This window comes from Camelina sativa, chromosome 6 (assembly GCF_000633955.1).
Source record: "Camelina sativa cultivar DH55 chromosome 6, Cs, whole genome shotgun sequence".
NCBI lineage: Eukaryota > Viridiplantae > Streptophyta > Magnoliopsida > Brassicales > Brassicaceae > Camelina > Camelina sativa.
Genome location: NC_025690.1, coordinates 21,583,407 through 21,600,650, shown reverse-complemented (window position 1 = coordinate 21,600,650; position 17,244 = coordinate 21,583,407). Strand labels below are relative to the sequence as shown.

The 17,244-nt window shown below is 38.0% G+C and overlaps 4 protein-coding genes, 1 long non-coding RNA gene and 1 other non-coding gene across 6 annotated transcripts; all 6 read left to right on the top strand.

The window, feature by feature from the left end:
• LOC104792789 lies at positions 2,590–3,301 on the top strand. The gene is made up of 2 exons (XR_769110.1): positions 2,590–2,807; positions 3,010–3,301. It is a non-coding gene; the product is annotated as an uncharacterized LOC104792789 (long non-coding RNA).
• LOC104792788 lies at positions 6,216–8,235 on the top strand. Its single transcript, XM_010519013.2, has 3 exons — positions 6,216–6,680; positions 7,142–7,358; positions 7,455–8,235. The coding sequence occupies exons 1-3, from the start codon at positions 6,480–6,482 to the stop codon at positions 7,946–7,948; spliced, it is 912 nt and encodes a 303-aa protein (XP_010517315.1). The 5' UTR covers positions 6,216–6,479; the 3' UTR covers positions 7,949–8,235.
• LOC104699328 (glucan endo-1,3-beta-glucosidase-like) lies at positions 8,876–10,984 on the top strand. Its single transcript, XM_019246415.1, has 2 exons — positions 8,876–9,340; positions 9,479–10,984. Exons 1-2 carry the CDS (start codon positions 8,876–8,878, stop codon positions 10,982–10,984), a joined length of 1,971 nt encoding a protein of 656 aa, XP_019101960.1.
• Positions 11,378–14,348, top strand: LOC104792787 (dolichyl-phosphate beta-glucosyltransferase). The gene is made up of 10 exons (XM_010519012.1): positions 11,378–11,628; positions 11,739–11,787; positions 12,311–12,417; positions 12,576–12,621; positions 12,910–13,044; positions 13,174–13,263; positions 13,345–13,476; positions 13,600–13,683; positions 13,780–13,844; positions 13,926–14,348. Exons 1-10 carry the CDS (start codon positions 11,516–11,518, stop codon positions 14,134–14,136), a joined length of 1,032 nt encoding a protein of 343 aa, XP_010517314.1. The 5' UTR covers positions 11,378–11,515; the 3' UTR covers positions 14,137–14,348.
• On the top strand, positions 14,451–17,006 carry LOC104699327 (pentatricopeptide repeat-containing protein At2g39620-like). The gene is given in 2 exon segments (XM_019246997.1): positions 14,451–14,656; positions 14,658–17,006. Coding segments are annotated over 2 exon segments (2,508 nt in total). The 5' UTR covers positions 14,451–14,494; the 3' UTR covers positions 17,004–17,006.
• TRNAC-GCA lies at positions 17,136–17,207 on the top strand. The gene has a single exon. It is a non-coding gene; the product is annotated as a tRNA-Cys (tRNA).

The following is a 17,244-nucleotide window of genomic DNA, read 5'->3' as shown; positions in this document are numbered from 1 at the left end:
ACACCCTTGCCTCAGATAGTTCAGGTTTGCCAAGATGGGCTAAGAAGAGGAGAAATCATCAAGAAGTTGCATGACAAAGCCAAAACAAATTTGGAAAAGAAGAATGTCGACAACAAACGCAAGGCTGATCGGGGAAGAAAAGAGATGTTGTTCAAACCGGGAGATTGGGTCTGGTTGCATATGAGGCCTGAGAGATTTCCAACACAACGAGCTTCTAAGTTATCACCAAGAGGCGACGGTCCATTTAAAGGTCTTGAGAAGATCAATGAAAATGCCTACCGTTTGGAGCTACCAAATAAGGTAAAAATTTCTCACACTTTTAATGTAGCTGACTTGTCTGCTTATGATTCAGGATATTCAGTTTTGAGGACAAAACCTTCTGAAGAGGGAGGGAATGATGCGGACATCGATCCTACAAACCAAACCGTTAAACCAGATCTTGTACCACATCCTGTACCCGAAGTACGAAAAGGCCCTATGACACGATCAAAGGCTAAATAGCTAAGGACAAGGTTTAACTTAGCCGTTGAAGACATTGTAAGCTCCCTAGAGCTGAAGGACGTCAACTGGTTTGTACCACCATCATGCCACCATAATGGACATGATCACATTACCGAGGAAGAGCTTGCTGAAGCCTTCACCCAAATGAGCCTTGATCAGACCAGTTCCCCATGTATGAAACCTCTTTTGGCAGGTCAAGGAACCTCAAGAATCCAAGAGAAGACATTGGATCTGCAAGAGACGTGTGATACAAGCTACACCTCCGATCAATATAGTGAAGATCAAGACCAAGACATAGAGGACATGAACGAGAATCAAGAGGCTGATCAAGATACTCTAGAGGAACTCCAGGAAGACCCCTACTTCAGTAAACAAACCAACAAGCCAATACAAGACAAGAACCCTGAAGTAGTTCATCGAGTAGTACAAGAAGTGGTTCAAGGAACGTCTATTGGACCTAGATCGCATCCAGGTAAGTCTTATTCAATATTTTCGATCCTTGTAGGTCCCACCAACCCCAACAACGGCTAGAAGACTTGCTCATCAAGAGAGATCAAGTCTACTTTAGCATTTTCTTTTATTAGTTTATTTACTTTCCAAAAACAATGGTTTTGTGTTTGATTTTATTTGATTTCCTTTGTTGCATTATTTTCCATTTATTTTCGGCCTTAGGGCTAGCTGAAGGACTCTTATAAAGTCCCCCTGCAGCAGTTGTTCGATTTTTCACCTTTGATTATCAATGAAATACTGAATTTTCTTACTTTTTCTCTTTAAGTGTTCTTGAGAGAATAAGCTTGTTCTTTATCCTGTGTGTGAGATTCCACAAGGCTAAGTTCGTGTACTGTATCAGAGACCAATCACATCTCTATGGTGTACTTCAATCCGCTAGCACTTCCCCCTTACCGATCCCACACGAGAGAAGCGACCGCCAACGTGTTAGATCTACATCATTGACCATCTTTCCTTCACAAGAGAGAAGCGACCGCCAGCTTGTGAAGCCATCATCTCTATCCCGGTATAAGACTCACCACCGAGTCTTGTATCATCTGGTATCAGAGCACAGTTCACGCTGTTCCCTTGCCAGGTTTATCTTTTCCATTTACTTTCATTTGATTTGTAGCTTTTGTTTTATTTTATTAAAAAACAAAAAAAAATCCTAGTTTCTTTTATTTAACAGCCTTATCTCTAGTTTGTTTAAGCTTTTATTTACAAACTTTTAAAAAAAAATTATATTTTTAATTTGTTTCCTTAAGTCGTCTGTTTCACTCTCTGTATTAGTTGTCGTACTAGTTCATCTCGCATTTAAAAAAAAAAAAATCTTTTCAGCTTTTGTTTCATTGCTTTTATTGTCTAATATTGCTTGTCATTCTTAAAATTTCAAAAAAAAAAAAGTTTCCTTTATTTTCTTTGACATTTCCCTTTTCAACTTCTGTGGTACGTTGATCCTTTGTTGTTTTTCTCTAAGCGCAGATCCGTTCTAGACACTCACTATGGGAGAAAACGCAGATATACCTCAAGACGCCATGATGCAAATGATGAGATCCCTCACAGAGCAGTTGAGAGGACTCGGCGATAAGATAGGCCGTTTGGAGCAACCTCAAGCGAGGGTTGACATTGGACCAGATCGAGAACAAAGGAATGTCCGCGACGAGGAAGACGAATCCATTGACATGGATGATGATGATGATCCACCAACAGATCCATTAAGGCGTCAACATCAGCGGAGAGAAGATCCTTTGATGCGGAACCGTGCTAGAGAGGTAGAACCACGAGAACAAAATCGAGATGTTAAACTAATACCTCTTTACCGCTAGCACTTCCCCCTTTACCGATCCCACACGAGAGAAGCGACCGCCATCGTGTCAGATCTACATCATCGACCATCTTTCCTTCACAAAAGAGAAGCGACCGCCAGCTTGTGAAGCCATCATCTCTATCCCGATATAAGACTCACCACCGAGTCTTGTATCATCTTGTCCTCAATACAGTTTTTCTTTTCAGTTTTTTCGTTTCTTAAGATTGAAGAGTACACTGTTTTGAGAGTATATGGAATCCAATTTTTTTCTCAGCTACTAAAGTGTATTGATTTCTCCTTTGTCTTGTGAAGAATTTTTGTTGAAGAGAGAATCTTATCTGTGCTGGTTTTGAGTCATGACAGATGCTTTTCTCATTTAAGGCTATAAGTGGATGGTCGTGAGGGGCAAATTGAAAAGATTCTCACAGCTTGTCTTCAATAATTTCATTGTATATCTTGATTATTGTTGTCATTTGTCATGCGTGACCTTGTCCACCTTTATACTCTCTCGGTTTGTGAAGTTTTTGGTGTAAAGTTTTAGTCTTAAGCTTTTTGTTGCAACTGTGGGTTTAGCTCAAGACGAGTTTTTTTTGTCTTGGGTTCTTATTTTTTTGCTTACAAGCTTCAAATTTCGTAACTTTTTGCATCTTCTGTGATTTGGGTTGCAGTCAATTTCTCGTGGTTGAAAAGTTTTGGTTTTTATTTGTTTGCAGAGGTTAGAAGATGTCAGCGCCGAAATCGGGTGGTGATCCAGCGCCACATCCGTCGAAAGAACAGCTTCCGGATATCTCTTACTGCATCACAAGTCCTCCTCCATGGCGTTAGTTTTCTCTTCTTTGCCTCTATACCTAAAACGTTTGACTTCTAGTTATTGTTCTTAGCATATATCTACCTTTGGAGCCTTGTTGTGACTTCTATGTTTCATATTTCTGAATTATGTAAAATATTTTTGTTTTCTTTTCATGTAATATAAATAATTAAAATAATTTTTTCTTGTTTTGATTAGTTCATAATTTATTAAAATACGATAATTAATAAAAATTGTTAAATAATAATTATTTTAATGCTTAAGCAATCTTTGATAGAAATTCTTGAGTGGAAGAGTGTTTTAGTTTAAGTTGTTCATGGATTGATTTGATTAATTTAATATTAATAATATGATTAGTTTAATTAAGAGAATTTTGATCCAAATTGTTGAGTGGAGTTGGTCTAATATGCTACCAGGCCCAAAAACCCCACGAACAAAGAAAGTAAAAGGCTTAATATACTTTTTGGTTTTTCATGTTCCTCAATTTTTTTTTAGTAGTTTCTCATTTTTTTGAAATAAGTTGTTATTCATAATTTATTTTTATTTTTAATGTAAAGCAATACAAAAAAAAAGTGTAAAGAAAATTAAAGCAATTAAGAATCAGATACCAAAAAAACCAAAGTATGTATACCACTTTGAATTGAAACCAAATGATTTTGGGTAGTCGAGTTGTAGCCCCCTACAAAGTTCCAATTCTTGCTTCACCCCCATGAAACTTTAGCCTCTGTTTCTAGCCACACAACAAAATTTTGACAATGTATATCCTCACCTAATTTGCATTTCAAGTTATATCCCACGTCTCTTAAATCTAAACATTTTCTGTCTAATTTGTCATTAAACCAGATTCAATTCACAATTAAACCGAAAATTGGAACTTGATTTTACCCAGATTTTGAATCAGTTTCATTTATCAAACATTTCTTTCAAAACGATATAGCTTCCCACATGCCGTGAGTAACTAGATCATCTCATTAAAGCCATGAACTTTAGGAGATCTACAGGTCTTTTGGCTAGCTTTCACCAAGGCTAAGAGAAGCTTGTGCTCTACTTTTTTTTGTTGTTGTTCTTATCACTTACTTTTGTTTTTTGCTCTGTTTTACTAGTTTATTATGTAATAGATTCATAAAGTACTATAAATGTTTTTTTAGCATGAAAATGAATGAGTTTTAAATACGACAAAAGACAAAACCCAAAGAACTACTATACATTGCTAACTACAAAAATTCCTACGCTTGATCCACCTGAGACACTACATGTGTAGATTGACTGGAAGAAGCTTCACCATGACACTGAAAATGAAATCAACAGAAATAAACACAAATCATTATAAAAACAGAGATGAATAGCAGTTTTTCAAAGATGGATAACTAGCGCTTACCCTTTTGGCTCGTTTGGCACAAGACCGAGTATTGTGACCAGCTTGTCCACAGTTTTTACAATGCATTGTCCGTTTATTCTTCTGTGATGGAGTGGAAACTTCTTTTGCCTTGAACTGCTTCTTCTTCTTGTTTTTCTTTTTGGATGGAGACTCATTGATTCCTTTTATTCTTTTTTGCTTCTTACTCTTTTTTCTTCGTCCAGGTTGTGGTGTCTCAGGAGGTTCACCCACCAATGACACATCACCTCTGGCCCAATGACCTGCACCTCTAAGTGGAATGATGTTCTCACCATATAACTCTCGTAACCGTGAACTACGAAACGAATCAGATACGTATTCATCTGAATTAAGTTTCTTAGTCAATATTACTGCATATCCATGTTCACAAGGGATCCCACATATATCCCACTTAATGCAAGTGCATTTTCTGCTTCTCATATCTACCCTCTCTGAATGACCATCGATTTCATCGGATCCGCTATCGGAAGAACTTGAATCATTGTCGTCTTCATCAGAAATTCCAAAGCCTGGGTCACTTGGATCACTTTCATCTTCCAACATCTTAAGACGCCACTCTCTCTCAAATCATGTTCTTCGCCACTAATATTGGAGAAAAAATAAAGGATTTATCTCAAAATTACAAAACATGTAGTGCAGTCATGCTATTAGAGTTTAAATATCTTACCTCATTGTAACCTGAGAATCAAGGCACTTCTTTGAACCAAATGATATCCTCTTCCCTGAATCAATGTCTCAACTGCTGAAACCATATAAACCCTATTTTTTTCTCTGGATTTTGTATCTGGTACTTATAAAGGTATCGACTTATGTTTACATTTTGGGTTTTTGGTTTAAGTATAAATTATAATTTTAATTTGGTTAAATGATAGATTAGACAAAAAAATGTTTAGATTTAAAAAACGTGGGGATAGAACTTAAAATTCAAATTAGGTGGGGATATACATTGTCAAACTTTTTTTGTGTGGCTAGAAACATAGGCTAAAGTTTCATGGGGGTGAAGCAAGAATTGGAACTTTGCAAGGGGCTACAACTCGACTACTCAATATTTTTAAATCAATACTATAAACTTTTTTAAACAGTGAATGCATTTATATATATATATATATAAATCTATATATATATTTTATAAAAAAATGTTTACAAAGAGCAGTTTTATAAACCCATAATGTCTTTAGGTATCCATTAATCAATCAACAATGTGTTAATTAATAAATATATTGTATGACCACTTTGAATTGAAACCATATATATGTTTTGAGCTTATCAATAAACTATAAACTTTTTAAACAAGGAAATAAGAATGCATTTATATTTTGGTATTAATTAGATGGATATAGTCCGAGTCAGCTAATTTTTTTTTAAAAAACCATCTTTTAACTTCGTCCCCAAGCCAAACTTTTAATTTCAAGATTGTCCTCTACGCTCCACCTGCACACCTCAGTTTCAGTTTTACCTGTTTACCCCTCTACACCATCGCTCTGTTAAGAGATATTGAGATAAGTTAAAAAACTAATTCTAGTTTGTTCAGGTAAATGAATATTACCATATACTCTGTCTTGGTTCATTTTTTTTTTTTTTTTCTGTTATTATCTTTTTCGTTTTGTTTACAGCTTTGTTATCATTTAAGCTTATAAGGGTATTTTAGTCATTTGACGAGAGTATTATATTTACCTCTCCTTCGCTTCATTTCCCTTTTCGCCTATCTTTCTGGATTTTTCTCTCTTTTCTCGCCTAAAAGAACCTTCAAGCTCTCTCTCTCTCTCTCTCTCTCTCTCTCTCTCTCTCTCTCTCTCTCTCTTAATAAATCAATCCCACAAGACTCGTGGAAGAGGAACGAAACGCGTTTTTTTAGAATTGTACAGACTCATTTCTATTCCATTCAATTCAATTTGTTTGAATTTTCGCAATAAGTTTCTGGATTTGAATTTTTTTTGGGGTTACCTCGAGAAAGAGAAGAGAATCGAATTAGGGAAACGATGGGGATGGATTTGAGGGCGGAGGAATTATGGAATCAAGGGAGAGATTCTAGCCACGACGGCGAACGTGACCTAGGTCTCATGGTTACTGATTTTATCGAGACCGGAGGTGGTGGTAGCGGTGGTGCTGCTGATTCCTGGTGCAGCAGCGACAGCGATTCTGGATTTCCTGATCCTTCTTACCTTTCCGATAAGATTCAGGTATCATCAACTAACATCTCACGATTTTGATTTATCCTTAAAATTCAACGGTGTGTTCCTGTATATAATCTTGGGATCATTTGTATTGTATATGAATTTAGTATGATACTTTTAGAGGAGTTATACGTTTGTGTTTATCATGGATTTGGTTTTGGTTTTGGTGATCATTGAACTTGGAAATGGTAGCTTTGGCTCTGTATACAGTTGCTAGGAAGCGTACATTATGTCACATTGCTAGGTTTTCTAAGGAAGGTGGTGAGCACCTTTTTCATAAACTGTCTTGGCCACTCTCGTATAAAGTAATTATCATGGATTTGTTAGAATGGTAGCTTTTTCATGTTTATAGTGTTGATGTATGTGGTTCGTGTATGAAGGAAGCATGGTTTTAGTATTTTTTGGTTTCATGGGATAGGTGGAGAGCATTTGATTGAATTAGATTTGTCTGTTTGTACCTCTTGCAGTATCTTAAGTACTCTATGGCTCAACACGAAACTGAGGTTCTCTCTGCGGTTCGGTCTCTGATGCTTACTATTAAGGAGAAAGATCTTCACTCTGTGAAGTCGGGTACATGTAATGCCAGTTGCATCAGGTTTTACCTCGCAAAGCTTTTGAGACTCTCTGGATATGATGCTGCTGTTTGTTCTGCTAGATGGCAAGGCGGTGGCAAAGTTCCTGGTGGTAGGTTTTTTTTCGCTTCTATGGTTTTTCATTATTGGCATATAAGATACTTAGAGATTGATGATATGTTTCATGTGACTTGTATGAAATTTGCAGGAGATAATGAATACATAGATATCATATTGAGTGACACTGAAGTTGGCCAAGATGATCGTCTGATTGTTGACATTGACTTTAGAAGTCACTTTGAAATCGCTCGAGCAGTGGATTCTTACCAACGTATAATGGAAACACTCCCTGTGGTCTATGTAGGAACAGGGGCAAGACTAAACCAGTTCCTCCAAGTAATGGTCGATGCAGCCAAATTCTCTTTAAAGCAGAATTCAATGCCGTTGCCTCCATGGAGATCTCTGAACTACCTGCGATCCAAATGGCATTCTCCCCACAAAAGGCATCTCGGTCCTATCGATCAACAAGGTCCTGGAATGTTCTTACCAGGAATGCACCGCCAGTGTGCTGAGAACTTAAAGAGGCTTCAGTTTGCTCTCCAAGTCGAACAAGAGTCTGAGAGATATATGAAGAAGAAGAGCGGTTTTAGACGCAGGAACAATCCCGACAAGATAAGAATTCAAGGGGCTCATGCTCCTTAAAAGAGATTTGTACAGATGTGTTTTTGGGGCATCAAGAGGCCAAAGAATTTTGCTCTGTTGAGTCGTCGTTTTTGAGTTTAATATTTTTTGCGGCTGAAATGTTTTTTTTTTTATATGGATTCATTTGGGGGTTACACAATAATAGCCAAAGTTAGGCTTTATACGAAAGAAAGATAGTATACGAAGTAATACGTCAGGTAAACCATATTATTTTTTCCTCAGTTGTACGATTCGCCATTGGGAGAGATTGTTCTAAAAGCATGATTCTGTTTCGTTTTTTTTTTCCCCTTGTTGTTGTGTCTTTGATTACCAAGAAATCACTGTTATGATCAATGTTTCTTTTTAGTATTCACATTTCACACCCAATATGATATACATACGTATGTTAGGATAACTTCACAACTTTTTTAACAAATGATAATTATCTTCTAAATTCTACTATATTACAATCATATCCAATCACTCACAATTTGTACTTTATCCATAAATAAATTAAGACAGATATGTTAAAGAGAATCCAGTTATATTTTTCTTATTTTCAATAAATTCATGAAATGGTAACAGATGTTTACATAAGATGCATAAGATCTACATATGATACAAGTTATCCAAATTATAATCCATTTAACTCTTGTTTCCTTAAGTGACCATGAAAGAATAATAGATGCACACATATATGATTATCCTCTTATAATATTGTCAACTTAAATTAATTTGATACAATTTCTTTCCGTCCGGTTATAAATAAAGGCCACCTTCATGATCATCTTCATCTATGTTCTATTGATAAAATGATATCCTAAACAATTTAAATTCACTAGATTTCATAGAAATTGAGAATCAACATTAGTATAAATACGCATGCATATAGCCTAATCTTCACCATCCAAACGAATCATTGTTATCGTTTTTCCAAACAATAAAGCAATGGCCAAAACGACACGGTGTTCTAGTCTCCCTTTCCTCCTCATAGTCGCTCCCGTCATCTTTCAACTCTTAGCCGTGACTTCGGCCATTGGTATCAACTACGGAACGCTAGGGAAACTTCAACCGCCGCAACAAGTGGTTGACTTCATCAGGACAAAGACAAATTTTGACAGTGTCAAGATCTATGATGCGAATCCCAACATTCTCCGACCCCTAGCGGGCAGTAAAATCAACGTCACCATTATGGTCCCCAATGGGTTAATTCCTGCGATGGTCAACGTTGCAAATGCTCGTCAATGGGTCGCTGCCAATGTCTTGCCGTTTCATCAGCAGATAAAGTTCAAATACCTTTGTGTCGGAAACGAGATTCTTGCTAGTAATGACAATAACTTGATATCAAATCTTGTGCCAGCCATGCAAAGTCTTCACAAAGCTTTGAAAGCTTCCGGTCTCGAGTATATTAAGGTTAGTGTCAACTGAAGTCACGATGATCAGAAAAACAACGACAGCAAAATTCATATTTTTCATATATATACTTCGAAGTTACATTGTTATTTGTTATTACTATCAACAAAATGTAAATCCTCCATTATCTGACTGCAGGTGACAACTCCACATGCATATAATATATCTCTTAACCATAATGCACCAAGCGAGAGCAGATTGCGTGAAGATGTAAAAGATTTTTTTACAAAGATCTTGGAGTTCCATCGTCAAGCTAAGTCCCCGTTCATGTTCAACCCCTACCCTTTTTTCACAATGGACCCGAACAATGTCAATTACGCAATATTTGGTCCAGCAAATGCAGTAACGGATACCAATACGAAACACACATACAACAACTTGTTTGACGCAATGATGGATGCAATGTATTCTGCTATGAATGCTCTTGGTTATGGGGACGTAGATATGGCTATAGGAGAGACCGGTTGGCCTACCGCATGTGACGCTCCATGGTGCTCACCTCAAAACGCTGCACAGTACAACCACAATATCATCAAACGTGCAAATGTTATAGGGACACCGCTTATGCCCAACCGCCACGTCGATATCTTCATATTCGCATTGTTCAAAGAAGATGGGAAACCTGGTCCAACCTGCGAGAGAAATTGGGGGATATTCAAACCGGATTTTACTCCGGTTTATGATGTTGGAGTCCTAAAAGGCGGTCGAAGCTCACGGAGCTCACCGAGCCCATGGAGCTCACCGAGCCCACGGAGCTCACCGAGCCCACGGAGCTCACCGAGCCACAATGGAAAATGGTGTGTGGCAAAACAAGAAGCGACAGACAAACAACTACAAGCAAATATTGATTGGGTGTGCAGCCAAGGTATTGATTGTAATCCAATCTCACTAGATGGCGTATGTTTTGATAATAACAACATGAAGAGTCGAGCCTCGTACGTTATGAACGCATATTACCAAAGCAATAAAGGCACTGATGATGCTTGTAACTTTAGTGGTACCGGCATGGTCACTACTTCCAACCCAAGCACTAGCACATGCAATATTCCAACAGAGGACACACCAAGCACTAGCGGAAAATGGTGTATGGCTAAAGAAGAAGCGACAGATGAACAACTACAAGCGAATATAGATTGGGTGTGCAGCCAAGGTTATGATTGTCATCCAATATCACCTGGTGGCATATGTTTTGATAACAACAACATGAAGACTCGATCCACTTTCGTAATGAACGCTTATTACAAGAGCAAAGGATACACAGAAGACGCTTGTGATTTCAAGGGTAGTGGTATCGTCACTACTACAAACCCAAGCACTAGCACATGCACTATAACAGCAGGAAACGCACAAAGCAAGAGCGGGAAATGGTGTATGGCTAAAGAAGAAGCGACAGACGAACAACTACAAGCGAATATAGATTGGGTGTGCAGCCAAGGTATTGATTGTAATCCAATCTCACCTGGTGGCATGTGTTTTGATAACAACAACATGAAGTCTCGATCCTCGTACGTTATGAACGCTTATTACGAGAGCAAAGGATACACAGAAGACGCTTGTGATTTCAAGGGTAGTGGTATCGTCACTACTACCAACCCGAGCACTAGCACATGCTCTTTAGATCCGGTGCACCAGCTACATGAGTAACGCTCTGAAGAAAAATCAAGAAAACAATATCCTTTGATTTCGAAATAAGAACAATCAATTTTTCTTTGTTCTTCTAATTATGTGTATATATATATATGTACTCAGTTGTATTTTATTTGTCGACATATCTTAATTTAATTTTCAATATATTTGTAATAACTATAAGACGTATGGTAAATATAAAATTGTTTTAAACTCGAAAATCAAAACAGATTGTGCAAAGAGTCAAAACAGATTGTGCAAAAAGTCAAAACGTAAAATACAGACGCATACTCGGTTAAGTATCCGGTTTGTTGAAATAAGACATTGATCAAACCGGTACCTAAACCGAATTGGGTAATCTCAAAATCAAATAGAGAGCTCTGATGAAATTTTAGGGATTGAACCATTTTTTTTTTCACGGATTAATCATTAGAGAGACTTTAAGCTTTTCTTCTTTGCTTAATCTTCACGGATTGGTTTCGATCTCTTCTTCTTCTTCACTCTCTTTGAAGCAAAACGGATCTGAAATCTTTGGGGGAGCAAACAACAATGGGATTTCTGGTAACAGTTGCGGAGTTCGGGTTCTCGTTGCTGCTGATCGTCTTCTTTGGATTTCTCTCCGTCGTCGTTTTTGAAGCTTGGAGAAGGAGACTCAGTAACGTGTACGTCGGTGTTTCTCTTTCTTCGCCTCTATTACTGTATCTTTTCTTGACTCCGAGTTCTGGGAATAGAACATTTGGATTTATTTGTGTTGTTTTTGGATTTTTCCCAGGTCTGTGGAGACGGTGACTACACTCGAGGATCCGAAATCTTTAAAACCGGTATCGTCTGATTTCCTTAATCGTTTCTGATTTGATTAATCATAGCAAAAGAACGATGTCACTTGAAAATTCAGTTAGTTATATTAGTTAGTGGAACTGAGATTTTCTCTAGAGAGGTCTTGGGTTGTTGATTCGTGTTGCGCTATAGAGTTTAAAGACGAATGTTGAAGCTTCACATTCATCGTTTTTTGTAGAGTGAAATGGCGTCTGCACAGGTTGTACATGTAGACTTTAAGGGTGAACTGTTTCTGTATCAAATGTTGCATTTTGGTTTGGTAAAGAAGCTTGACAAGTTCAATGTTATAGTGCTAGATTAGCTCTTAGGTTATAGATAGTCTCTTCCAGATTCAGACTTTGGATACTCTTAGGCTAGTGGCTTTGCGAGAACGATCAGCGTTTTGTTTTGTTAATCATGACGAGTTGACACGCTTGATCACATTGGCTGGTGGCATTGTTGCTGAGATTGAGGAATCCGAGTTCTCTTTTTCTGACTCTGTTTTTTTTTTTCAAAATTTATCATTAGATTCCTTGTCCTCATATTACCGAGCCTGCTGAGAAGTATTTGTCATTAATAGTTCCAGCATATAACGAAGAACAGAGACTTCCTGCAGCTCTCGAAGAAACTATGGAGTAAGATAAAAAACACTTTCACTTTTGATTTAATTGCTACTTTTGAAGATTGCGTCCCTGCTTACACTCGTTAAAAGTTTGCTTCTTGAAAAACAGTAGCACAAGCCTTATTTATGCATTATACAGAGGCATAATTGTAATTCACCTGTGTGTTTCAGCTACCTTCAAGATCGTGCATCACGGGACAAGAGTTTTTCTTTTGAGGTAAATAGTTTTCCATTCTTCTGTTTTATCTCCTTACAACTCACTAAGGTTGATTCCTAACCTTTGTTATGGCCTTTATTATGGCGAATATGTATGAGCTTTTCAAGGTTTTTTCTCTATAATTAATTCACCTAACTCTATGAGAAAATAGTAATATGCTCACAATTTATTAGTCTATCAAATAGACTACCCACTTATGCTAAATTGCTCAATAATTCTTGGTGCATTCCTTAAAACCCTATATGCATCAGTGGAGTAACCGAGTAAGTTTATCCTTTTTGCTTCTAGATAGTGATTGTTGATGATGGAAGTGTGGATGGAACAAAAAGAGTAGCTTTTGATTTTGTTAGAAAGCACACAGTTGACAACATAAGGGTTATACCCCTTGGGAAGAATCAAGGCAAAGGAGAAGCTATAAGAAAGGTGAGTTCAACTCGTAGCACATTCAACTCTAGTTATGTCTTATATGTGACTGAGTAATATTGGATACTTGCTATATCATTCTAAAAGAAAATTAATTGAAGCTTTCTACTTTCTGAAAGCATTAAATAGGGAATGATGCATTCGCGGGGTCAGCTACTTCTCATGTTGGATGCTGATGGAGCAACTAAAGTAACCGACCTAGAAAAACTTGAAAATCAGGTTTGCCTCAAGTTACGGCTATTTAAATTTCAAACAAACTGGAAACTATGCTAGAAATATCCTGACCTCCTAGCCTCATAGATTCTTGCAGTAGCCAGAGAAGAATATTCAATCAGAAATCCAGCATCGAAGGAAATGGATTTCAGAATAGGTGATGTTCAAGTATCCGCATTTGGTTCTCGTGCTCATCTCGAGGAGAAAGCCCTTGCTACAGTTAAGTTTTGCTATCGTCTGTTCTAGATGCAACATCATTCTTTGTCTATGTACACACACAGATGCATATCAGCATATACATATACGCGTCTTAGATAATTGACTATAGTGTGTCAATTTCAGAGGAAATGGTATCGCAACTTTCTGATGAAGGGTTTCCATCTTGTGGTTCTATTAGCTGCTGGTCCTGGTATTCGGGATACACAGGTGGCTTTTTTAATCTCATTTCCTTCGGCACTCTTTGTTTCACCAAGACATATTCTTGAGTAATAAATAACTAAACATCAATTTTTCTTTTGTCAGTGTGGCTTCAAGATGTTTACTAGAGCTGCTGCTAGGAAGCTTTTCACAAACGTCCATCTGAAAAGGTATGTGTAAATGATTCGATCATGATAAACTAACAGGAGAAACATCAATAAGAGTATCTCATTTGACTCGTCTCTTCTCAGGTGGTGCTTTGATGTTGAACTGGTGTACTTGTGCAAGCGATTTAACATTCCAATGGTTGAGATCTCTGTGAAATGGTCTGAAATTCCCGGGTCTAAAGTCAATATGCTGAGCATTCCAAACATGCTTTGGGAGCTTGCTTTAATGTCTGTGGGATACAGAACTGGCTTGTGGAAGATCCATCAAGCATGTGACACAGAGCGTTCCTCATGACCAAAAAAAACTCTGACCACGCTGGTTTACAGCAGAGAGAGGATATTGTTTTGATGTCTCTGATCAAGCAAAAGGAGAGCCAAGACGATAGAGAATATGCTGGGTCCTTCTTTCAATAGATGTAATAAACAATCTTAACGAGATTAGAAATTTATGTAATGAAACTACTACAGCTCTATATTTTGTTTGTTTTAATCATGACTCAGTTTTTACATCTTCATGGCAATGCATGTATTAAAGGTCGAAGTCCATATCTTTTAAGAGTTTAAACAGTTGCAACCGTCCCGAGAGTCTCTGCAACGATTTTTTACCTATAAACCGCCAAAAAATCTGTAATTACATCCTTGTCGCCGGTGAAATGGCAAACACCTGCACTGCGCTCCTCCTTAAGCTCCGGGAATGTAAGAACTTCCGGTTACTTCTACAAATTCACAGCAGCTTGATCGTCTCAGGTCTTAAACCCCATAACCCGCTCATAAATGCTTATTCTCTCTTTCAAAGACCCGACCTTTCTCGCATCAATCTTTAATTCAGTTCAAGACCCAGGTGTTGTCTTGTGGAATTCAATGATCAGAGGTTACACGAGAGCCGGTTTACACAGAGAAGCTCTCGAATTCTTCGGATACATGTCAGAGAAGAAAGGTATTGATCCAGACAAGTACACTTTCACTTTTGCTTTGAAGGCTTGCAGATCTATGGACTTAGAGGAAGGTTTACGAGTACATGATTTGGTTGCTGAGATGGGTTTCGAGTCTGATGTTTATATAGGAACTGGGTTAGTTGAAATGTATTGTAAAGCTGGCGACTTGGTTTCTGCAAGACAAGTGTTTGATAAAATGCCTGTGAAGGATATTGTTACTTGGAACACTATGGTTTCTGGGTTGGCTCAAAATGGATGTCCAGGTGAAGCCTTGCGGTTGTTTCGTGATTTGCATTTGAGTTGTGTTGGGATTGATCATGTTAGTCTATATAATCTGATCCCTGCGGTTTCAAAGCTAGGTAAGAATGATGTGTGCAGATGTCTTCATGGACTTGTGGTTAAAAAAGGTTTTACCTCTGCTTTCTCTAGTGGCCTGATTGACATGTATTGCAAATGTGGGGAGTTATATGCTTCTGAATCCGTTTTTGAAGAAGTGTGGAGCAAGGATGACTCTTCTGGGGGAACAATGATGGCAGCTTATGCACATAACGGGTCTTTCGAGGAGGTATTGAAGTTGTTTGAGTATATGAGGAGATATGATGTTAGAATGAATAAGGTAGCTGTGGCAAGTGCTCTTCAAGCTGCTGCTTATGTAGGGGACTTAGTGAAAGGGATTTCAATTCATGAATATGCAGTGCAACAAGGAATGATGAGTGATGTCTTGGTGGCAACTTCTCTTATGAACATGTATTCCAAATGTCGTGAGTTGGAGATAGCGGAACAACTGTTTACAAATATGAAAGATAGAGATGTCGTTTCTTGGTCTGCCATGATTGCTTCGTTTGAGCAAGCAGGTCATCACGATGCAACTCTCTCTTTGTTTAGGGATATGGTGAAGATACATGTCAAGCCTAATGCTGTAACTTTGACAAGTGTGCTTCCAGCTTGTGCAGGAATAGCCGCATGTAGATTGGGTAAGAGCATACATTGTCATGCTATAAAGGCTGATATTGAGTCTGAGTTGGAAATTGCCACAGCTATTATTTCAATGTACGCCAAAAGTGGTTGCTTTTCCCCCGCGCTGAAAGCTTTTGAAAGACTGCCAATTAAAGATGCTGTAGCATTCAACGCTCTAGCACAAGGGTATACACAGATTGGTGATGCCAGTAAAGCATTTGATGTGTACAACAACATGAAGCTACATGGCGTATGCCCAGACTCGGGAACTATGGTTGGTATGCTTCAAACTTGTGCACTCTGTAGTGACTATGCTCGAGGTTCTTGTGTCTATGGGAAAATTATTAAGCACGGGCTCGATTCAGAATGTCATGTGGCAAATGCTCTTATCGATCTGTTCACCAAATGTGATGCCCTCACTGCAGCAAAATCCTTGTTTGACAAGTGTGGATTCGAGAAAAGTACTTTATCTTGGAATATAATGATGAACGGGTACTTACTACATGGCCAACCTGTAGAAGCTATTGCCACTTTCAGTCAGATGAAGGTTGAGAACTTTCAGCCTAATACAGTCACATTTGTTAACATCTTACGCGCAATAGCAGAATTAACAGCACTGAGAGTAGGAATGTCGGTTCATGCCAGTCTCATCAGGTTTGGAGTTTGTTCCCACACTTCCGTAGGAAACAGCCTAGTTGATATGTATGCGAAATGTGGAATGATAGATTCATCCGAGAGATGCTTTATCGAGATAAGAAACAAAGTAATGGTGTCATGGAACACTCTGCTATCCGCTTATGCAGCTCATGGTCTAGCAAGCTCTGCAGTCTCACTCTTCTTGTCTATGCAAGAAAACGAACTCAAACCAGACTCTGTTTCCTTCCTCAGTGTTCTTTCAGCTTGTAGACACGCAGGGTTAGTTGAAGAAGGAAAACAAATGTTCAAGGAAATTGAAGAAAGGCACAAGATGAAAGCAGAAGTTGAACATTACGCGTGTATGGTTGATCTATTAGGGAAGGCTGGTTTGTTTGGTGAAGCTGTGGATATGGTGAGAAGAATGAGAGTGAAAGCAAGTGTAGGAGTATGGGGAGCTTTATTAAATTCTTCAAGAATGCATTGTAATTTGTGGTTAAGTAATGCGGCATTGTGTCAGCTTGTAAAGCTTGAGCCACTAAATCCATCTCATTATTGTCAAGATGGGAGATTAGGAGAGGCTAATAATGTATCAAGAATTAAGATGGCTCCTGCTTGTAGTTGGATACAAGTTTGAGAATACCCAATTCATTGATTATTCTCTCTCTTTCACAGTACAAAGATATCTCTGATTCTTCTTCTCTGTATGAAGAAGTACAATTCTAGTTTTTGAGAGTTATATTAGTTAGTATACAGTTAAAGTCAACAAGGGCTTATAGCTCAGTGGTAGAGCAATTGACTGCAGATCAATAGGTCACCGGTTCGAATCCGGTTGGGCCCTTTCTTTTTTCCGTTTTTTATTTTTCCGGAAAACTCGT

What these genes read in the sequence shown, in the direction of transcription:
- LOC104792788 (XM_010519013.2), top strand. Translation starts at nt 6,480, where the DNA reads ATGGGGATGGATTTGAGGGCGGAGGAATTATGGAATCAAGGGAGAGAT. An exon ending in ACCTTTCCGATAAGATTCAG is followed by an intron (nt 6,681 to 7,141) that starts GTATCATCAACT and finishes TACCTCTTGCAG; the next exon opens with TATCTTAAGTACTCTATGGC. An exon ending in CGGTGGCAAAGTTCCTGGTG is followed by an intron (nt 7,359 to 7,454) that starts GTAGGTTTTTTT and finishes TGAAATTTGCAG; the next exon opens with GAGATAATGAATACATAGAT.
- LOC104699328 (XM_019246415.1), top strand. Translation starts at nt 8,876, where the DNA reads ATGGCCAAAACGACACGGTGTTCTAGTCTCCCTTTCCTCCTCATAGTC. An exon ending in CCGGTCTCGAGTATATTAAG is followed by an intron (nt 9,341 to 9,478) that starts GTTAGTGTCAAC and finishes ATCTGACTGCAG; the next exon opens with GTGACAACTCCACATGCATA.
- LOC104792787 (XM_010519012.1), top strand. Translation starts at nt 11,516, where the DNA reads ATGGGATTTCTGGTAACAGTTGCGGAGTTCGGGTTCTCGTTGCTGCTG. An exon ending in GCTCTCGAAGAAACTATGGA is followed by an intron (nt 12,418 to 12,575) that starts GTAAGATAAAAA and finishes TGTGTGTTTCAG; the next exon opens with CTACCTTCAAGATCGTGCAT. An exon ending in ACAAGAGTTTTTCTTTTGAG is followed by an intron (nt 12,622 to 12,909) that starts GTAAATAGTTTT and finishes TTTTGCTTCTAG; the next exon opens with ATAGTGATTGTTGATGATGG.